Source organism: Pseudoliparis swirei, chromosome 9, assembly GCF_029220125.1.
Source record: "Pseudoliparis swirei isolate HS2019 ecotype Mariana Trench chromosome 9, NWPU_hadal_v1, whole genome shotgun sequence".
Lineage (NCBI taxonomy): Eukaryota > Metazoa > Chordata > Actinopteri > Perciformes > Liparidae > Pseudoliparis > Pseudoliparis swirei.
The window spans coordinates 15,866,365-15,885,856 of NC_079396.1; the positions used below are offsets into that span (position 1 = coordinate 15,866,365).

Consider the following 19,492-nt stretch of genomic DNA (forward strand, 5'->3'; position numbering starts at 1 on the left):
TTTCTAACTCTGTTGGTGTGTCTCTCTCAGATAGCCGAGACCTACGCCTTCCTGCCCAGAGAGGCGGTGACCCGTTTCCTGATGAGCTGTGGAGAGTGTCAGAAGAGGATGCACATTAGCACCACAGGACAGGACTACAAAGGTACACAACACTGCAGCAAATGTCAGTGAATCCTCTCCTCTCCGTTTGAGCCTGAGGAATATTTTTAAGTCGACAGGCAACTGGCACCAGAAGGAGCAGGCGGGTGTACCGATCTCTCTCACACACATATGCGTGTCACACACACACACACACACACACACACACACACACACACACACACACACACACACACACACACACACACAGGAGGATGAGGGAGAGAAGAGTGATAATCGCCTTCTCTTTACAAGCATCAGTCTCCTCTGATGGCAGTTTGTGTCAGAGCAAAAGACTTGTGCTGCCGCTGTGTCTTTACACGAGGAGCTTCCTGTTGCTGGCATCGGAGTGAGCCTGTGCATTAAAACAGCTGTGGGAAGTGGGAATGACGACAACTCAAGCTGTCACACTTTGCGTCCATTGTTTCCTAATATTGTCCTTGATTTTGCAATTATTGTTGAATGCCTTCAAGGATTTTAGAATGTCTTTCTTAAAAACAGCTAGAAATGTGCACTAATCAGCAAAAAACAACAACAGCAAAAGCCCTTAATAATGAATTTGCTCATTCGTAGGTCTATAAAATAAATTCATAAATATACTGTAGCCTAGGCCTTTACTGTATATAGGCCTTAGATAACATACCTAACTTTGTTGAGACTGTCTTTTGATCTCCTCCAGTGCCTTTCAGTAACAGGGACAGCACACACACATACATACACATTTGATGTGCTATTTGGGATTTTAGAGGTAATATATGAATATAAACAAAACATTAAGAAACAACGTTGCAATTGAATACTGATGTTGACGTTAATGACCATAGCATACCGTGACGAGGAGGAGAAATGTGTGGAATAAAACAGACAATATCTCTGATTTTGATATTTTGGGAGACTGAGACTATTTTGCTTTAATGCTTTTAAACAATAAGGATCGCCCGCTGGCCTTGGGAAAGTCAAAGCCACAACTGCTTTTAATCTGTAGCGTACTAGCAAAAAACATTTAACATGAAATGCTAATGTACACTTGTGTGTTAGTATAGTAGGACACACTGTGAAAACATGTGAACCTGTCCTTTTTAAAGAGCTACCAGACTAAATTTGATGATGTCCTCAATTGTCCAACAAAAAGTCAGTCTTGTGTAGCTGTTGTATCTTCTTTCTGGTTTCTCTCTGCGCTTGTGTGAAAGAAATGAAGAAAAAAAGCACTCCAGACTCCAACCCCAAGAATACAAAGTTTATTCTTTAAAGTAGAACAAAAAAAGAGACGCACGGGCTAAAGGATCCGTGTTAATGACCATTCAACCGTGACGAGAGGAGCTATGTGTGGAATAAAACAGCTTATATACACAAGAGAAAGGATGGAGGTCTTATGTTCAGATTGCTATAGGTTGCCCCAAGGTTTCCTATAGCCCCCTTCCTTCCAAAGTCAAAGCCACAACTGCCTGTGTTGACCACCAAATATGGATATATATGAAATGCTAATGTGGACTTTCGTGCCAACTTGAGACAAAGGAACTCTTCACTCCAAACCTCGTGTGTCCTTTTTAAAGAGCTACCAGACTAAATTTGATGATGTCCTCAATTGTCCAACAAAAAGTCAGAATACCTCAGTTGTAGCTGAAAGACTATATGCTGCCATCCATTTTACATTCCTCCTGGTCTTCTTCTCTGCCCACCCCCCATTATATATTTTACACTGGCACCCTGAAGGCCCCACAGACTTCCATCCCTCCCTAATCCCTCTCCCATTCCTCCTCCTCCTTCTGCCCATTGCTCCACCCCCCCCCCCCCTTTCAGCTTGTCCATCTCTCTGTTTTCTCTTCTCCTGTATCCTTCCCGCCAAGCTTTCTGCCCACCATCCCTGCTTCCAGCTCCTCTCCTAGTTCTCCCTCCTGCTAAAGTGCTCCAAGCTTCCTGTCCCATCCTCCTTTACTGCCTTGTCTCTATCCCCTCCATCCTTCCCTCACTCACTTCCTCCTGCCCACATCCCCCACCCTCCCCTGTCCTTGTCCCTCATTAAACAGAGGAGTCATTGGAATGTCCTTTCTCTCTCGTCTATTAGCCTAATTAATGTCTTTTAGCAAATAAAATGGCCCAAGAAACAAGCTCATTTCCCACAGATTTGGGAGAGAGAGGGAGAGGAAGAACCAGGACTGCTGTGGGTGAAGTAAAAAGCAAAACATTGACATATAGAAGAAGAAATATGAAATAACTGACTGCAAACGGGGCAAAACATCATCTTTATTATTACATGTATCTAAAACCAAATCCAGACAAAAGCATTGATTCTATTTATGACAGAAATGTAAATGCTGTCAGTTTATTAGAGTTTTGTTTGTGTGAAATAGAATGTGAATTAATGAACATAACCTGTGTCTGTTTGATTGACCAGCTGGGCATGGATAAAAAAGAGGATACAATTACAAAGTAATTCCACAGGACTTAATATAAATTATTTTATTAGAAGATGAAATAAGCTGAGTAAATAATCAAACACACACACGCGCACGCACACACACACACACGCACACACACACACAGACTAATTACAACAGCTGTGATACTTCAGCTCAGTGTGTGTGTGTGTGCCATCACTGTATGCCACTCAGAGAGAGCAGCTAATTGCCTTCCTTCCCTGTGGGGGTTCGGCCTCACCCCGACACACACACACTCGCACATTATACACACACACACAAAAACACATATAGCCTCAGCTCTCTTTATCGCTACCATGAAGTGACTCCCACTAAAGTTCAGCTGTGAATTATTAAATGCAATTAATCAGCGTGGACCAGGGCCATGTTTAATTGACACAGGCAGCAGGCTCACAGTGTGTCTGTGTGTGTTTATGTGTGTGAGTGGTTAGGGGGAGGGTTTGCTCTTTTAAAAATCCCTCCATATGCGTGTTAGCTTTTCGGGTTTGGTTGTCCGACCATTTGTAGGGACGTACATCCATTATATTTTTGTGAGTGCGATATCTCAGTAACGCCTGGAGGGAATTTCTTTAATTTTGGCACAACACCATTAGCACTCAAGGGTGAACTGATTACAATCTCACTGTCAGAGGTCACTGTTACCACACACAATACCCTTTTAGAGCATAACTCCAGAATGGATATGCTAATTAGGACAATTTCCCAATGTCTAATCAGATACAATTATGAAACGATGACATTTGGACAGACATGGATGTAACCGACAATTGGCATGGTTGACGGAGGCGTAAAACAAGGAGGGGGTCATTTTAGTTGAAATTGCAGATAAACCAGAGAGCATCTCCCTTTACAGCACATGTTGCACCATCCTGAAAGACCCTCCCATTGCACCTCTTGGGGGGTTTTTCTTCTTTTTTTTAACTGAAAAAGTTTTTTTGGGGGGGATTTTTCTTCATCAAGAATCTAATGCTATGCTCTCACTACGAACGACAAAAGCAACAACACAGCCGAGTGTGGCCAGCATAACATTGAGAATTGATGGAAAAGAGCAGGTTGAAACGTGAACAAACGATTGTTTTACACTTTGCCGTGACATTGGTGCGTTGAAAAACATGTTGTAGCTCTGTGTCACCGGCTTCTAGTGACACAGACTTGGAGAGTGGTGCTGTGTTGCTCCGGTGTTTTATGCCGTACAGACTGTTAAACCCTTTAAGCTAAATTCAGGGTTTCTGGGCTTTATAAATACAGTTGACTTGACCTAAAATGTCTGACAGAAGAAAGTTAAAGGACATTAGCTCAATCCCAATGATCAATTTATTAACAGCTTTTTGTGTCACAGTCTTTGTCAGAAATGTCCATAAACATGTGACATTAGGAAGTGAACACCTGCAATCATTTCTGATTCTTCAGGTTTAGTTCTGATTATGAACTACTTTGAACACCCTTGACGTTAGAGCTGGGTGATCAATCATATATTATTTTGAGTATTTCTAAGTATTAAAATAAGATATGAAGGTAAAATGATTATTGTGCTACGTTCTGTTTTGCTTTCGTTTTGTCTTGTTATAAATCCAGTGAACATGACCTTTCCAGCAATGTATTGTTGCACATTTTCTGACTGGAATATGCTGAATATAGTTACAATTTAGTTCGTATAATTAGTTAATTATGACCAAAATATATAAAACTTTTCTCGAAGATACCATTCCTAAATGTACCATATTTAAACCTGAGCTTCCTGCTCTCAGAACACTACTACACTGGTTTTGACCAACAACAAAATATAAGTTCCACTTAAAAAAAAAACTTTATTTAGTTTTACACATTGTACTTGAATCCATTGGCCTGACTAATCAATGTTCCATGGCCTCATGCTGAAGACCACGTGGCTGCCTTGTGTCACGTAATCAGTCAGTTATCACAGTCAGTCCCTCTCTGGAGAACACACACTCTCTCTTTCTGTTCCTCGTACAAGGCTATCAATCACTAATCAATGACGACGGCCCTGTCTATTCTGCTAAGCCATATTGATCTCCGTATTCATGTCCGTTCTGTAGACGCTCCACACGTTAGACACGTCCTTTACGAGGTCAGAAGATAAATAACTGAAAGGAGAGGAAGAGGAGGGAAGTGTGGGTTGAGATAGTGTGGTTTGTCATTGGCTTTTATTTCCTGTTGACACAGAAAAAATGCTTTAGTTGTTAACATATTTTCCTGAGAAAGTGACTCGTTTATGTTATAACTCAGCATTTCATCACTCTGTAAAGTCAAGTCAATTGTTCATTGTTCATGTAGCCAAATGTCACAATTCCATATTTGCTTCAGGGAGCTTTACAATCTATAATGAAAAAGACATCCTCTGTCCTTTTCAACCCTTTCTTCAGATAAGGAAAAACTCTCCAAACACATTTTTAGAAGAGCAACAGAGGAGGGATCCCTCTCCCAGGGCATACGGACGTGCAGAAGATATTGTGTGTAGAGAATGACCAATATATTGAAATTAAAGTACGGACAATCAGGATGATACAATTATAGATTACAAAGAGAAGTGGGAGGTGAGGTTACATCTACTGGGTGACCAAGGTCCAGATCCAAACATTTGGAACCAGACAGTTCGTTGTTAGATATTTAAAATAATTAAAGAATAAACAACTGCAAGTTGAGATGAGTTTTAAGTTTAGATTTAAAGGCCTTAACAATGTCAGACTGCCCCTCTTAGTCTGTATTGCGTATACTTCCAGCTCTAGAGGGTCCTCTAGTGTTTGCTTTCTGACAAGGCATGATAATAGACATCTGCATTAACAGTTTAAGAGAAGCAAGCTGTCAGAGATAAGATTATATAGATTATGGTGAGATTATACATTCTGTGTTTTAGGTTTTGAAAAGCTTAAACGTGTCAAAATTATGGAGGGACATCATGAAAAGATGAAATTCAGAAGAGGATTGTGAAATAACCATCTTACAATACAGCTGCACTGAAGTACAGACCAGATGTATTACTGTCAAAGCTTTTGAATTGGCTCCATGGCCATTTTTAAGCCGGTAGTGTTGTCAAGTAAATTTTTATTTTGTTAAGTGTCTTTCAATCATAGGTGACTTACCAAAGCTGTATCCATATTGTTGTGGGGGGGGAAAATCAGATATATTGCATTATATGGGAGTGTTTCTGTTATTTTGACGAACCTCATTGATGTAATTTTGGTCAATAAATGGTTAAAAGTCCAGTCAATATGTTGAAATACAGTTCAAAGACGTTGTATTAGACGGCATTAGTTTGATCTAGAAGTGCATCATAGGCTGGGCACTGAATGTTTTGCCTGGTAATCAGAACTTTCTATTACTACTTTGTTTATATACTGTGATTTGCTTACAATTTTCATTCTCTCGTTTTCACTCAATTTCTAGCTGGCTTCAAAGGTACTTCACTTTTAAGAAACAAACTAAAACAAATGAATATTCCCACTGATATATTACATTGGTGTCTTTTAGCCGACAGGAAGGACCATATAATATTACATTATCACAATAAAACAGGGACGTCTTAATAATGCAAAGGCAGCTCCTAAGTGGCTGAAAGACTTAAGATGTGACTTAGGCTTTGTGTTGTCTGCTCAAACAATGTGATGGAGACAGAAAACTAATGTGCACGGGGAAAGCACCTGTGGTTGAATTGGCTCCATGACTGTATTTTGTAAAAATCAGAAAACGGCGAAGCATATTCATGTCAGAAATACACACACGTCAATTAGATGATAATTCAATTGACATTTTTTATAATCGGTTAAAATAATGATCTATTTATAGTGATACATTTACTTCCCACATAAGCACAGCAGAGCTTCATTTCCCCACCTTATCAGGAATACGCATCACAGGTAGTAAAGGGGACCGATTGTTGTCACTGCTCGATGTTTCCCCCCGAATGATTTCTCCTCCTCTCCTCTCCAGAGAACGACAGGCCGAGCTCTCTGGTGCTGGAGGTGATCGACTACAACATGCCTCTCACCACCACCTACATGAAGCACATGAAGCTGCAGTGTATGAGCAACAACAAGGTACGTGAGGTCACTCCGACATAGCTGCATGTGGAACAACGGACACGCTGGATTGATGCAGTGAATTGATGTTTCTGTCGGCGCTGTCAGACAGAATATTTGTTAACAGGAATTTTCTCGTGAGATCATACAGTAAATCTTGACAAACCGGCAGGTGGTTTCATACACTTGAGTATTGAGTACAGGCGTGTAGGAGGAAACCAGGAGGCCCACTAATGCCTTGCTGGGAAGAAAACTCCCACACAGTCTTGCAATTAAAACACTAATGAGAAAAATGAGTTTTTCCGTCTGCCAGTCATGGAGGTCAGTGGACCAAAATCATTTCTTCTTATTAAGTATGATACAGTGTTTGTGTATATTCGGCTGCTGCTAGATTGGAAAGATGTGAACAATGGACCTGAGAAAATGGTGAGAAAGTATGATGATCTGTTGACATTTCAATTTTATTTTCTCAGAATCAAAAGAAATGCACTGCTTTGTTATCAATTAATTTTCAATTATTTTATAAATGAATACATTTTGTTTATGAAAGGTCTTCCAAAAGCTTGTTTTGCCCAAGTAACAGTGTACAAAAATAATCCCTCCAGCTTGTCCTGGGTCTTCCCGGGGTCTCCTCCCAGTTATTTTGATCATGTCACAAATAATTTAAAAAACAATTAGTAGAAAAATTATAGTAAGAATATCATGGAAAATGAACAATAAAGATATAGAAAACTCTCAATAATATAATTCTTATAAACAACATAAATAAGCAATACAAACAAATATAAACCAAACCAAATATACACCGGTTATCAGATACAACGTTAAGGTGCATCATCCAATCAATAGGTCTAGCAATTTATGTTGTTTGTCCTATAGAACAACACGTACCCAAGTGTTTTTGGGGACGTTTTTATTTTTCAAAGATTTAGATATTAACAATAATAATAGATTCCATTTGTAAGGCACTCTTCAGCCAAGAATCTCAGAGTGCCACAGAGTCAGTACATAGTTAAAACTATAATAAACAATAATAAAGATACATTTAGTTTGTTAAAAATGTCCTTCACCAACATATTCAGTCATAGATTTCAAAATTAACTTTAGTTTTGTTGACCCTTTCATCCACCAGACATCCCTCTAAGTGGACTTTGGGGCTCTGTAATAACACCGTAACAATGCCCACAATGAACCATCATGTGAAGCGATAACAGGCAGTATATGATGAGAAAAAACGGATGTTTTCTATAATCCATCGCCATACAGGCCTGGAAGTATAAAGCTGGAAAAGTTGTCAGGTAGTGAGACGGACCTTATCCTCAGCTTGGTACTCAAGCAGATTGGTTTGTGTGTGTGTGTGGGGGGGGGGGGGTCATGATTGGTATATTCCTTATTGTTCACACATCATCACCACCACCCACTGTACTATTGTGACTACTAGTGCCACACACTAGCTGTCAGTCATATTCTGTGTGTGCATGTGTGTGTGTGTGTGAGTGTGCGCGTGTGTGTGTGTATGTGTCTAGATAACGGGTGGGCGAGCAAAGGGTTGAGCTCATTCCAATTAAGCCAGGCCCCTGAGCGTCGAGTTAATTAGCTACGGAGAGAGAGAGACACTGAAGTGCCAATTTACACCGGAATGCCAATCTGTCTGTCTGTTTGTCCGAGACAGACAGACATACACACACACACACACACACACACACACACCATCACACCTGCAGTTGTCCCGGTTTGTTTGGAGACACCACCTCAAAGGTGTTCTAATTAGTCCACACTGACATATCGACACGGTTCTCATTATCACCCTTGTTAGAATCCAGCAATAAACAAAACCAACATGTTTTCTCTTTGTGTGCATTCACTTAAAGTAGAGGATTGTTAAAAAGAAAATTGTTATCCTTTTCTTCTCTGAAATCTCCAGCATTCTCTATTTGACATTATCATCAAGGGGAAGAAAGGTTTGTGTTTGTCAAGGCGCTCTGAGTTTGGCTCTTGCCACCAATCGTTGACGTTAAGGAGCTAAAGGAACTAAAACTCCAGGATCAGAGATTTGTCTGAGAGCTTCAATGTTGTAACCTAAGCTGAAGAATATGTCAGTGTTACTGTATTGATTTGCATCAGAAGCAGCTTGCCAATGATAAATAAAATATGTTGGTGCTGTATGCAGCCAACAGATAACTAACTGATCTGGGATCTTGATCAATACTCCTGCTCCAATGGCCGAGGCTGTTTGCCAATATTCAGCATCTTTCACCTCGGGTCAAATTGTCATGTCGTTTAGAGAATTCACGTCAGTCATGGTAAACATTTGAAACGGCATAAGAGCTTTAAAAAATATATACAAAAGATGTGCAAAGAAAATTCAGCCCACTGCATCAGTTGGGGGTTTGATTCCTGGCCTATCAAGACTCTTCCGAAAAGTAACTCATCATTAAGTCGGATAAAGACGGCACATTTTCATGTTATGGTGTGATGCCTCCCTTAAGGACAAAGAGCAAGTAGATCAACTCAGGAAGGATGTAGCTAGCGGACTGGGGAACATCGACAGAACAGTTGAAGCTCGGGAGTGAGCCGGATCTCACTGCTGAACCCTCTGATAACCCACATCAATCATGATATTTTGTCCTACATAACAGATCTGACGCCATCATTTTCATTTTTGAGGCAAATAGTATATTCAAATTACATTTTTGTTAAAACTTAACTTTAAAACTGACTATTTAGCATTTATATATATATTAACATACAATACATGGTTTCTAACCTGCTTTTCTGCATTTGTAAAGTGATAGTAGTGTTTATTAAGGTTTGTTTTAATTTGTCAACCAGAAACTCCTCCTATGGGTTGGTTTATAAACATCAAATAAATGACATACACTGCCGTTCAAAAGTTTGGGATCACCCAGACAATTTTGTGTTTTCCATGAAAACTCACACTTTTATTTATCAAATGAGTTGCAAAATGTATAGAAAATATAGTCAAGACATTGACAAGGTTAGAAATAATGATTTGTATTAATTTTTTTCTTCAAACTTTGCTTTCGTCAAAGAATGCTCCTTTTGCAGCAATTACAGCATTGCAGACCTTTGGCATTCTAGCTGTTAATTTGTTGAGGTAATCTGTTGAAATGTCACCCCACGCTCTGGAAGCACCTGCCACAAGTTGGATTGGCTTGATGGGCACTTCTTGCAGACCATACGGTCAAGCTGCTCCCACAACAGCTCAATGGGGTTGAGATCTGGTGACTGTGCTGGCCACTCCATTACAGACAGCAGACCAGCTGCCTGCTTCTTCCCTAAGTAGTTCTTGCACAATGTGGAGGTGTGCTTTGGGTCATTGTCCTGTTGGAGGAGGAAATTGGCCAATCAAGCGCTGCCCACAGGGTATGGCATGGCGTTGCAAAATGGAGTGATAGCCTTCCTTATTTAAAATCCCTTTTACCTGGTACAAATCTCACTTTACCAGCACCAAAGCAGCCCCAGACCATCACATTACCTCCACCATGCTTGACAGATGGTGTCAGGCACTCTTCCAGCATCTTTTCACCTGTTCTCGTCTCACAAATGTTCTTCTGTGTGATTCAAACACCTCAAACTTGGATTCATCTGTCCAGAACACCTTTTCCAATCTTCCTCTGTCCAATGCCTGTGTTCTTTTGCCCATACCAATCTTTTCTTTTTATTGGCCAGTCTCAGATATGGCTTTTCTTTGCCACTCTGCCTAGAAGGCCAGCATCCCGAGTCGCCTCTTCACTGTCGGCGTTGACACTGGCGTTTTGCGGGTAACCATAGTTTTTGGTACCCAAGCTGCCAGTTGAGGACCTGTGAGCGTCTATTTCTCAAACTAGAGACTCTAATGTACTTGTCTTCTTGCTGAGTTGTGCACCGGGCCTCCACTTCTCTTTCTGCTCTGGTTAGAGCCTGATTGTGCTGTTCTCTGAAGGGAGTAGTACACACCGCTGTAGGAAATTTTCAGTTTCTTTGCAATTTCTCATGGAATAGCCTTCATTTCTAAGAACAAGAATAGACTGGCGAATTTCACATGAAAGTTCTTTTTCTGGCCATTTTGAGAGTCTTATCGAACCCACAAATGTGATGCTCCAGATAATCAACTAGCTCAAAGGAAGGCCAGTTTTATAGCTTCTCTCATCAGCAAAACAGTTTTCAGCTGTGCTAACATAATTGCACAAGGGTTTTCAAGGGTTTTCTAATCATCCATTAGTCTTCTAAGGCGATTAGCAAACACAATGTACCATTAGAACACTGGAGTGATAGTTGCTGGAAATGGGCCTCTATACACCTATGGAGATATTTTATTAGAAACCAGATGTTTCCACCTAGAATAGTCATTTACCACATTAACAATGTATAGAGTGTATTTCTGATTGATTTAATGTTATCTTCATTGAAAAAAACAATGCTTTTCTTTGAAAAATAAGGACATTTCTAAGTGATCCCAAACTTTTGAACGGTAGTGTACGTATATGGTGAAATACTGTTTTCATAAGCGATGTTCTAATGGTTGACAAGTTCTGTACATTAAGCACACAATATGTCATGTTCTGCTACAAGGGCTCAAAGGCTCAATCAAAACAATAACAAAAGACAGAGTTTGATGACAGCATGGGATCATGGGTTTTGTTTTCTCCATTGCAGTCAGCTTCTCCCGGTCCAGATTAATTTGGTGTTCATTGTTCAAGTCAATTGATGTCAACTTCTGGCAGATGATAGCAACGCTGACACATGCGCGAAGAAGATATGATGCAGACCGTAATGCTCGGTTTCATTGGGTCGCCTGTCAAAGGCATCATATCCTCTTTGCGCATTGATTAACATTCCAGATGCATTCTGGGTTTTAAAATTGTTGGAAACATTTGGGATAATGTTAGTAAACAAAAAAATATATACGACTGAGGTTTAGTTGTGTTAAGAAATGTTAATGTGGATAAGTAACATATAATACCTTTAAAAAACATTAAATTATAGTGTGTTTTAACATTTATTAAAAGTATAAATAGTGCTTGGAAATCCTAAAAAGAAGAGATTGAAGTCATGACTTACCACCATTTTAAAAGCTGTCGTTTTAATGTATAGTCGTTTTATTCAAAAGGTTTAATTTTTTTTAGGAAATTGTACTAAGATATGTTCAGAACATTCCATAGTTTACAATTAAACTCTCACAGACAATATATTGTTATTTTATATTTAAGTATTATTATCAAACATTAATTTTACTTTATTGTACCCTAAATCATTTGTGTATATATTGGTCTAGCTCTACTAAAAAGTGTAAATGTGCAAAAAAGTCTTCAGTTGCTGCAGATTTTTGAAGCATAATTTGTGCTTGTGGTGGTTGGGGCGTGACTATGCTCAGCTGTGGAGGGGAGTGGGGGAAGTGGCTCAGGGAACAGGAACTGGGAAGAGGCCTAATTGGCCTCAGCTGTAAGGAATCGGGGTGATTGTGTCTCTGCACTATATATGCTGCAATGGAGATAGAGGGACAGGATAAAGTATCTCGCCAAACGTAACACTACGTGTGCTCATTCCTTGGTGCTGGGGGGGGGACCAGTAACAGGACTTGTTATAGTACCAATTATTCAACTTCCAACCTCATCCAAAATACTCATATGTACTTTATGGGTTTGTCTGACCACACGGTCTTTTCAGTCCTGTGTATTTGTGTATATATGTGTGTGTGCAGCATAATGATGATGGCGTTCTGCCCATAGGAGCAAAAGTAAAGACAGGAATAGAGGAACAATGACTCACTCACCTATAGAAATATCATAAGACATGAGGGAGCTTTAGTGTGTGTGTGTGTGTGTGTGTGTGTGTGTGTGTGTGTGTGTGTGTGTGTGTGTGTGTGTGTGTGTGTGTGTGTGTGTGTGTGTGTGTGTGTGTGTGTGTGTGTGTGTGTGTGTGTGTGTGTGTGTGTGTGTGTGTGTGTGTGTGTGTGTGTGCAAAATAGCATTCTGTGAGAAGAAGGTCTGAGAGAGAAGAGAAGGGAATGGGCAGAGAAGGGTATCTATACATTTTCTCAAGAGAGAACATGAGCCAAAGGAAAGAAGAAGAGAGGAGGATGTACTGCATATTTGTGATGTGTGAATCCTCCACTGGCTCCATTAGCACTCATCCCAAGCCTCTGTTCATCTACCCATCCCTTTATCTTTCCCTCCATCCGCCCCCCCCCCCCCCCCCCATCCCAATTCAATAAGAAGAGGAAATTACCCAGGATGCTTGGCAGGGGGGCGGAGGTGGTGGGGGAGTGTGTTGAGGGGACTGTTACTGCAGACAATGTAGAAATGGGTGAGGAGTGAGAGGAGAGGAGACAAGAGGGGGGGTGGGGGGAGGGAGAGGGAGAGGTGGCAGGGCAGTGGCCCAGTCTGGCTGAGGGAAGGAGGAAGATGGAGAGAATGAGGAGTAAAAATGAGGATAGAAGTAGGTGCATGTTTTTGGACGGGGTGAAGAAAAAAAGAAGAGAAAATGTGTAGTTGATGGTGGGATGCATGGGGGAGGAGGTAGGGGTTGGGGGAGGAATCAGAGAAGGAATTTAAAAAAGGAGAACGAGGTGGTTCATTATCGTTTATGGTCTCCCCCTCTCTCGGCCCATTATTTCAGCTACCTCCGGAGGAAAGACATTTCATTATTTTTTGGAGGAGGGGTGTATGTGTGTGTGCGTGTACAGAGGGGAGATAGGTTGGGGGTTGGTCTATTATAATTACTAAAAGACGGCAGAAGAGAAGAATCATTAGGAGATAAATGGCTTGTCGGTGGAACAGCCTTGAAGAAGTGACCCAAACCTTTTTGTGCATAGTTGATCTAAAACCATGTTTTCTTTTTCAAATTTCAATCGACCATTTACTTTACTAATGTGCTTATACTAATCTTGTCTAATCGTGTTTAATATCTATGCCAACCATTTACTTCAGTTACTACAAGCAACCATTGACCCACGCGACTGAAAGTCACCAGTTAACACAGTCACTTATATTTTGTGTCCACTGTTGTTATATTGATTCTGACAACTGATTGATTGATGCAAGAACCAGATATTTTGATGCTGTTTACAGTTTTAATTCATGATGGTGACATAAAGCATCTAAACTTCGTCAAACATTTGTGAAATTATACAGACTTCTTTCAGATCAGAATGTCAGGGGAGTGCCTTCAAAGTCAAGAGGAAGTGCAAATAATGCAAATAACCTCAAGGCCTCACACAGAATTCATTAAATTTTATGTTTGAGCCATGATCAGCTTGAATAACCTTTTTATTATAATAATAAATACCTTTTTATAGCTCTTATCTCATATGCGTTAAGTCAATTCAAAACAACAACTCCATGGTTCACTTTAAAAGGACTGTCTTTCACGCCCCTTAACTTGTGCATAAAAACATGTTGATAAAAAACAAATTTAAAATGTTCACATATAAAACTACCTGTGGGTAGGATAAAAACAATTCGCCGATGTCTCCTCTGTGTCTCCTCTGTCTTGATTGTTTCATTCCTTGCACCTGCCCTCAGCCACTCTTGTCTCGTTACTGTCTGATGTCGTACACCTGTTTCCCCCCTATATATTGTGTCAGCCTTGTCTACTGTTGGATTGTCGTCTATAGTTCTGTGTCTTTTTCCCGTCGTCCTGTCTTTCATGCGTATTCCTGATTCTGCCTGTTTCGACTCTGCCTGCCCCTTTTTGGACCTTGTAGGTTTTTTTGTAAACTTTTGCCTCATTAAAGAGCGCCTTTTGTTATTCACGTTGAGCCCTGCCTGTTTCTCTGCGCCTGAGCCTCACAAGAATCTGACACACCAGTCCTGTTGACGATGGGGCTAGCTGGTTAGCATGCTAATCTCGGTAAACGTCTCTGCAACACGATTCATAGACGTCTTTGACAAAACGTCAACATGACCTATTCAAAATCTGGAGATACGTTTAGTTTATGTTTAGAACTCAAATTCGGGCCAGATCTTACACATTGCACCTTTATGACACATGTTTATTAACGTTTAATCGAAACCTTGCAATTTGTTTGTATTATATAAACACAATTTCTAAGAGAATGGGTTTAAACTGAATATATTATGTTAAGAAAAAGGTGTACATGATTAACCTAACTTAAAGTATATTTTAGACTAATCTAAACCTGCTAAAATATTTAAATGTGTTTTAAGCAGGTGAGAGTTTGAGCACAATTAAGAGTCCCGACTTCGTATTGTTAGATTGTCAGTCCTGTTGGTTCCTCGCAATGATATTCTAAAAACCCTAAATACATCTGGTGCAGAGCTTTTAGCTGATACAAAGATCACACACAAAGTGCTGGTTGCTCTTGAAGCCCTCGGAGTGGGATTGCACCAGGGGCATGACCTTATCAGGTCTTATCCTCTCACCATCTGCCCGACTCTCTCCAGTGTATACTGTCCAATAAAGTAGAAATGCCATGGAAACCAGCCTGGAAAAAAATCCCCTTGATGGTTTTTAAGTGCACAGACATTGTATGGGGAAAGCCTCATGTCACAGCACGGGTTTCCTCACGCCCCTTTCCATGCTCCCTCTGAGACAGCACAGGTGAGACCAAACAAGACTTACATCTTGCCCTGAAACTGTAAGATGAGAGCGAAAGTGCACCGAAACCAACACAAAGCTAGCAGTACAGAGGAATGGAAAGCCCCTTGAAACGTGTACTACATGACATTAACACTCAAAACTATACCAGTGACATATTCTCAAATGTATGCTTTTAGATAGATAGATAGATATATACTTTATTAATCCCCAAGGGGAAATTTGTCGTCACAGTAGCAGCACCAATAAACTAAACACACAAGAATAAAAAATGAAATATAAAAAACAGGGATGAAAGATATAGGAGTATACAAAGTAAAATATAAAATAAAATATATATGTATATGTATAACATATATGCATACACAATACACAATACAAATTTAATCTCCGTTGAAACCACCAATACTTAACCTTTATCTCACTTTAAGAAAGTTGTTCTGATGTCCTTAGAAAACAAAAATGTCCTTGTCAAAATAAAAAACTCATTCAAATAATAGTTTTTTCAACTTAGTTAAATCATTTAACCACTGTTAGCCCTCATTAACTACCAAATATGCCTTCATTCAATTGTACATGGCCCTTTAACCTTTATATTTTTTGTGAGAAAGGAATCCCACTAAAATGTCCTCCTGATTATTGATATTATTTTCCAGTTTCACTGAGGTAAATCTTCCAACAAACATCAGTAATGATAAACAAAGTATTTGTCGATGTTTTACAAATGGTTAAAGGTTTCCAAATCATTTAGTAATCATTAATAGATAGCATAGTATATCAAATGTAATGTGTGCAAGAACAAACTTAAAATCATTAGTTTACAAATTGAATCTGAATGTAATTGGTTCTTATCGTCTAGTGTGGGCGACTGTGGGTCAGTGGTTAGCAGGTCTGTCTTTCAATCAGAAAGCATATGAAATTCTCCTTTTTTCAGTTTTCAGTCTCCTTTTGGACCTTTTCCGTGCTTTCCGTGCTTTCCGTGTTGCAGGAAGTGATAAGCATCCTTATCATCAGATACACCGCGCTGCACTTCTCCCAGCTCTGCGTCCTGTGCACAGGCATGCGAGACTAATTACACTGCAGTCCCACTCTCTGCCTAAAGGTGGCAGCTTAGTCATGGAAATCTATGACAGCCCACATGCTCTGTCTCTCTCTCTCTCTCTCTCTCTCTCTCTCTCTCTCTCTCTCTCTCTCTCACACACACACACACACACACACACACACACACACACACACACCAGCGTCATGAGAATGGATAGTGGTTGGTGTGTATTTAAACACTTTTTATGTGAGTGATACGGTGTAAAGGTCAGTGTGCAAAACAAATGTAATACCCAGTCTGTTCCTGAAGTGTCTGTGATAACTTTGTCTTAGAAACATTCAAACAACATCTGGAGCAGCAGAATGTGCTTTTCAATATACTGATTATATATTTGAGATGCACTGAGGGTATTATTTAAGTCGTAAGTCACAGAAGCTCGTCTTTTTTGCAAGTTGGTTCTGAGTCAGTAAAGCGTTTTTGTTTTGTTTTTTCCAGCGCAATTGCCAGCTTTGTGCACATCCGTCAGGATTTATTATCTCTGTAAATAATTAATACTTCTACATAAAATTTAGAAACACCACGGACAACATCATCTGTCAGAAGGGAAACATACCCCGTAGTTTGTTCTGTAGACTATTAAACCAAAGTAATTATATTGATGTAACATGTTTGATTTTTGTCTGCAGGGCCCCTGAAAATGTAGGAAGGACAACTATAAATGTTCTAAAGCAAATTAAGTTAATTAAGTCCTGCTGATACTTTATTTCCAATTAACTATTTGAATTGAAGTCCTCGAGTTGACTGATTTGTATTATGGGTATAATTTGCCCTGATTGCTCGAATGACAGAAAACTAAAGAGAGGGGAGTCGATGCATGTCAGAAAGGTTTGAATCCATCTCTATTGTTTTTATTAGATAGGTCAGTGGCACAAGGCAGTCAATGTATTAGATGCACTTACCTAAGACTAATGCACTCTAATAAAACAGCTCTGCAATCAGAAATCGTGTTTTGCTTCAACTGTGTGATCGTTTTGCATTATATAGAGAGGCGTTTCTTTTATTTAGCCGACTCTCATTTATATAAAGCTTGGACAAAATAGTAGAAACATATCTCAGTCTAATAAGATTAGATAAGACACGCTTTTTATTGATCGCCATAAGGTACATTTGGGTGTCACAGCAGCACAAGCTATAGGAAATAAGTACAGGCGCATAGAAAAAGGTAAAAATATAATACATCAACAATTAGATGTGTAAAAAGAGATGACTTACTTCTTAAGCCTTTTGGTGCAATCTCATCTTGTGTTTTCATTATTTTCAATATGTTGCCTCTGTCATGTCAATCATAAGACGGATAGACTTATGATTGCATCTCATTGTTTGCTTCTACTTTATGTATGAGGCACACCAGGGAGCACCCTCCTGGTCTGAAAAGTGACGGCAATCTGAAAGTCCCTTAAATGTGCCATCTTTCAAATGGCTAGCGGCTTCCTCCGGTTGCAAAAAGAAGTCAATGAGAAAAGTACCTTACTTCTCACTTGATTTATCAGTGAACATTGTAAACATCAGTGTTTATGGTCTCAATCGCTTGTTTCAAGTCTTCTTCAATACAGCATGATGTTTATTTACTAAATTATGGCCCAATTTAGAGTAAGTAGACAATAAAACAGGGTGCACGTCAGGGTGTGGCTACCTTGTGATTGCCAGGCCGCGGCCACAGTGTTGTCCAGGCTGGGAGTTGTCCATGTTTTCCATGTAGAATTGTAACCCTTTCACAGTGGGTTTTCTGTTCATGGAAGTTAATCGTAACCCTTTTGATCAAAACATTTCTTTAATGATGATTTAGCCTCTGCAATTAAGGCTTTTAAATATGTATTTTCAAATTGTTGCTTTCTAATATTTTGGAGTTCCTTTAAATTGCCTCACATCCCTGTGTTTCAAACAACCTCCATCCTCGCTTCCTATTGTTGTCCTATCCTATTAAAGCCAGTGACCTCCCGATCGGTCACATGATCTGACCAAAATCACAACATGGCATGTCACAAGCAAGCGACCGTGTACTGTAGATTGTTGCTAAGTGATCCCGAATCATTCCTGCCCACACCTGATGGATGTAGCAGTGTAGTGGCCAGGATTTACAAAGACGTCACCACATGATGAATAGACCACTACGGTTACGTGACACGACACCATGACACCACGAGAGCTGCACAGGCAATAACACCGTGGAGTTTCTGAAAACTAACTTTGTTATGTGACTCTGTATACATTATATTATGACTTGAAATGATGCATAATTAAGGGGTTGGCCTCTTCTCAGCCATCTCAAGTCACTTGACTCAGCTCCACCCCCGCTCCACCTCTTTTTTCATTTTTTGATTAGTCTGGAGACGACTGTGTTATCAAAGCCAAGATGGCGACGGCTATAGAGCCACCCACTTTGTGCTTCACAATGGCTCCTCAGAAACCTATGGGTGACGTCAGGGAGACTACATCTATACGTGATGGTGAATACAGGTATATTTGGACAGCTAGTATGAGATCCTTATTTAAAGAAGGATCATAGGTATACAACAAATTAAATTTAAAAAAAATAGATTTAAAATTACAATGCACGTAGTATCACGGCCAGAGTGTTACTTCCTAGTTTTAACAAGGTGTGCCTAATAAACTGGCACCTGGGTGTGGAGTAATCATTATTCTCTCTCTCTCTCTCTCGCTCTCTCGCTCTCTCGCTCTCTCTCTCGCTCTCTCTCTCTCTCTCTCTCTCTCTCTCTCTCTCTCTCTCTCTCTTTCTCTCTCTCTCTCTCTGTGATGTAAGCAGCCGTGGCACCGCCCCCCACCGGTCGAGTCTTGAGGGTCCTGTTGTGTGCTCTGCTCTCACTCCCTCCCTTCATACGAATAGCAGGTTATATTGTCCGTGTCAAATAAACACTAAAGAATAAAAACTAAAGGCGAGTGAATAAACAATTATAACACACAGCGAAAACCAGAAATCAGGACTGGAAACGTGGGGCGACTTTCATGTTTATAATCTTGCAGAAGTGAAGGTAAGAAGGCGTTTTCTGCGTGTTTTTATTATTTATTGTGTTCATGTACGCTGGTGAGAGGCAGCCTGCAGAGCTCTGCGGTCATAGCACATCGCGCTGCTGGGCGCTCTCTTGACAGACGTCCTGCTCGATTGTCGATACGAGCGAAATAACGGTATTCAAAACAGTTTGGTGTTTTTCTTTTGCGTCGGTTGCACACTTTGCGTTCGGTTAGTCGCCGGCTGG

General features: G+C 40.1%; 1 protein-coding gene across 1 annotated transcript in view; it reads left to right on the forward strand.

Annotated features, from left to right (window-relative positions):
* Positions 1 to 19,492, forward strand: part of LOC130199731 (nucleolar protein 4-like) — a 152,850-nt gene that overhangs the window by 31,205 nt on the left and 102,153 nt on the right. Inside the window, exons 3-4 of the mRNA XM_056423459.1 lie at positions 31 to 142; positions 6,525 to 6,631. Of these exons, the coding sequence (XP_056279434.1) occupies positions 31 to 142; positions 6,525 to 6,631 (219 nt within the window). The remainder of the gene's footprint in view (positions 1 to 30; positions 143 to 6,524; positions 6,632 to 19,492) is intronic.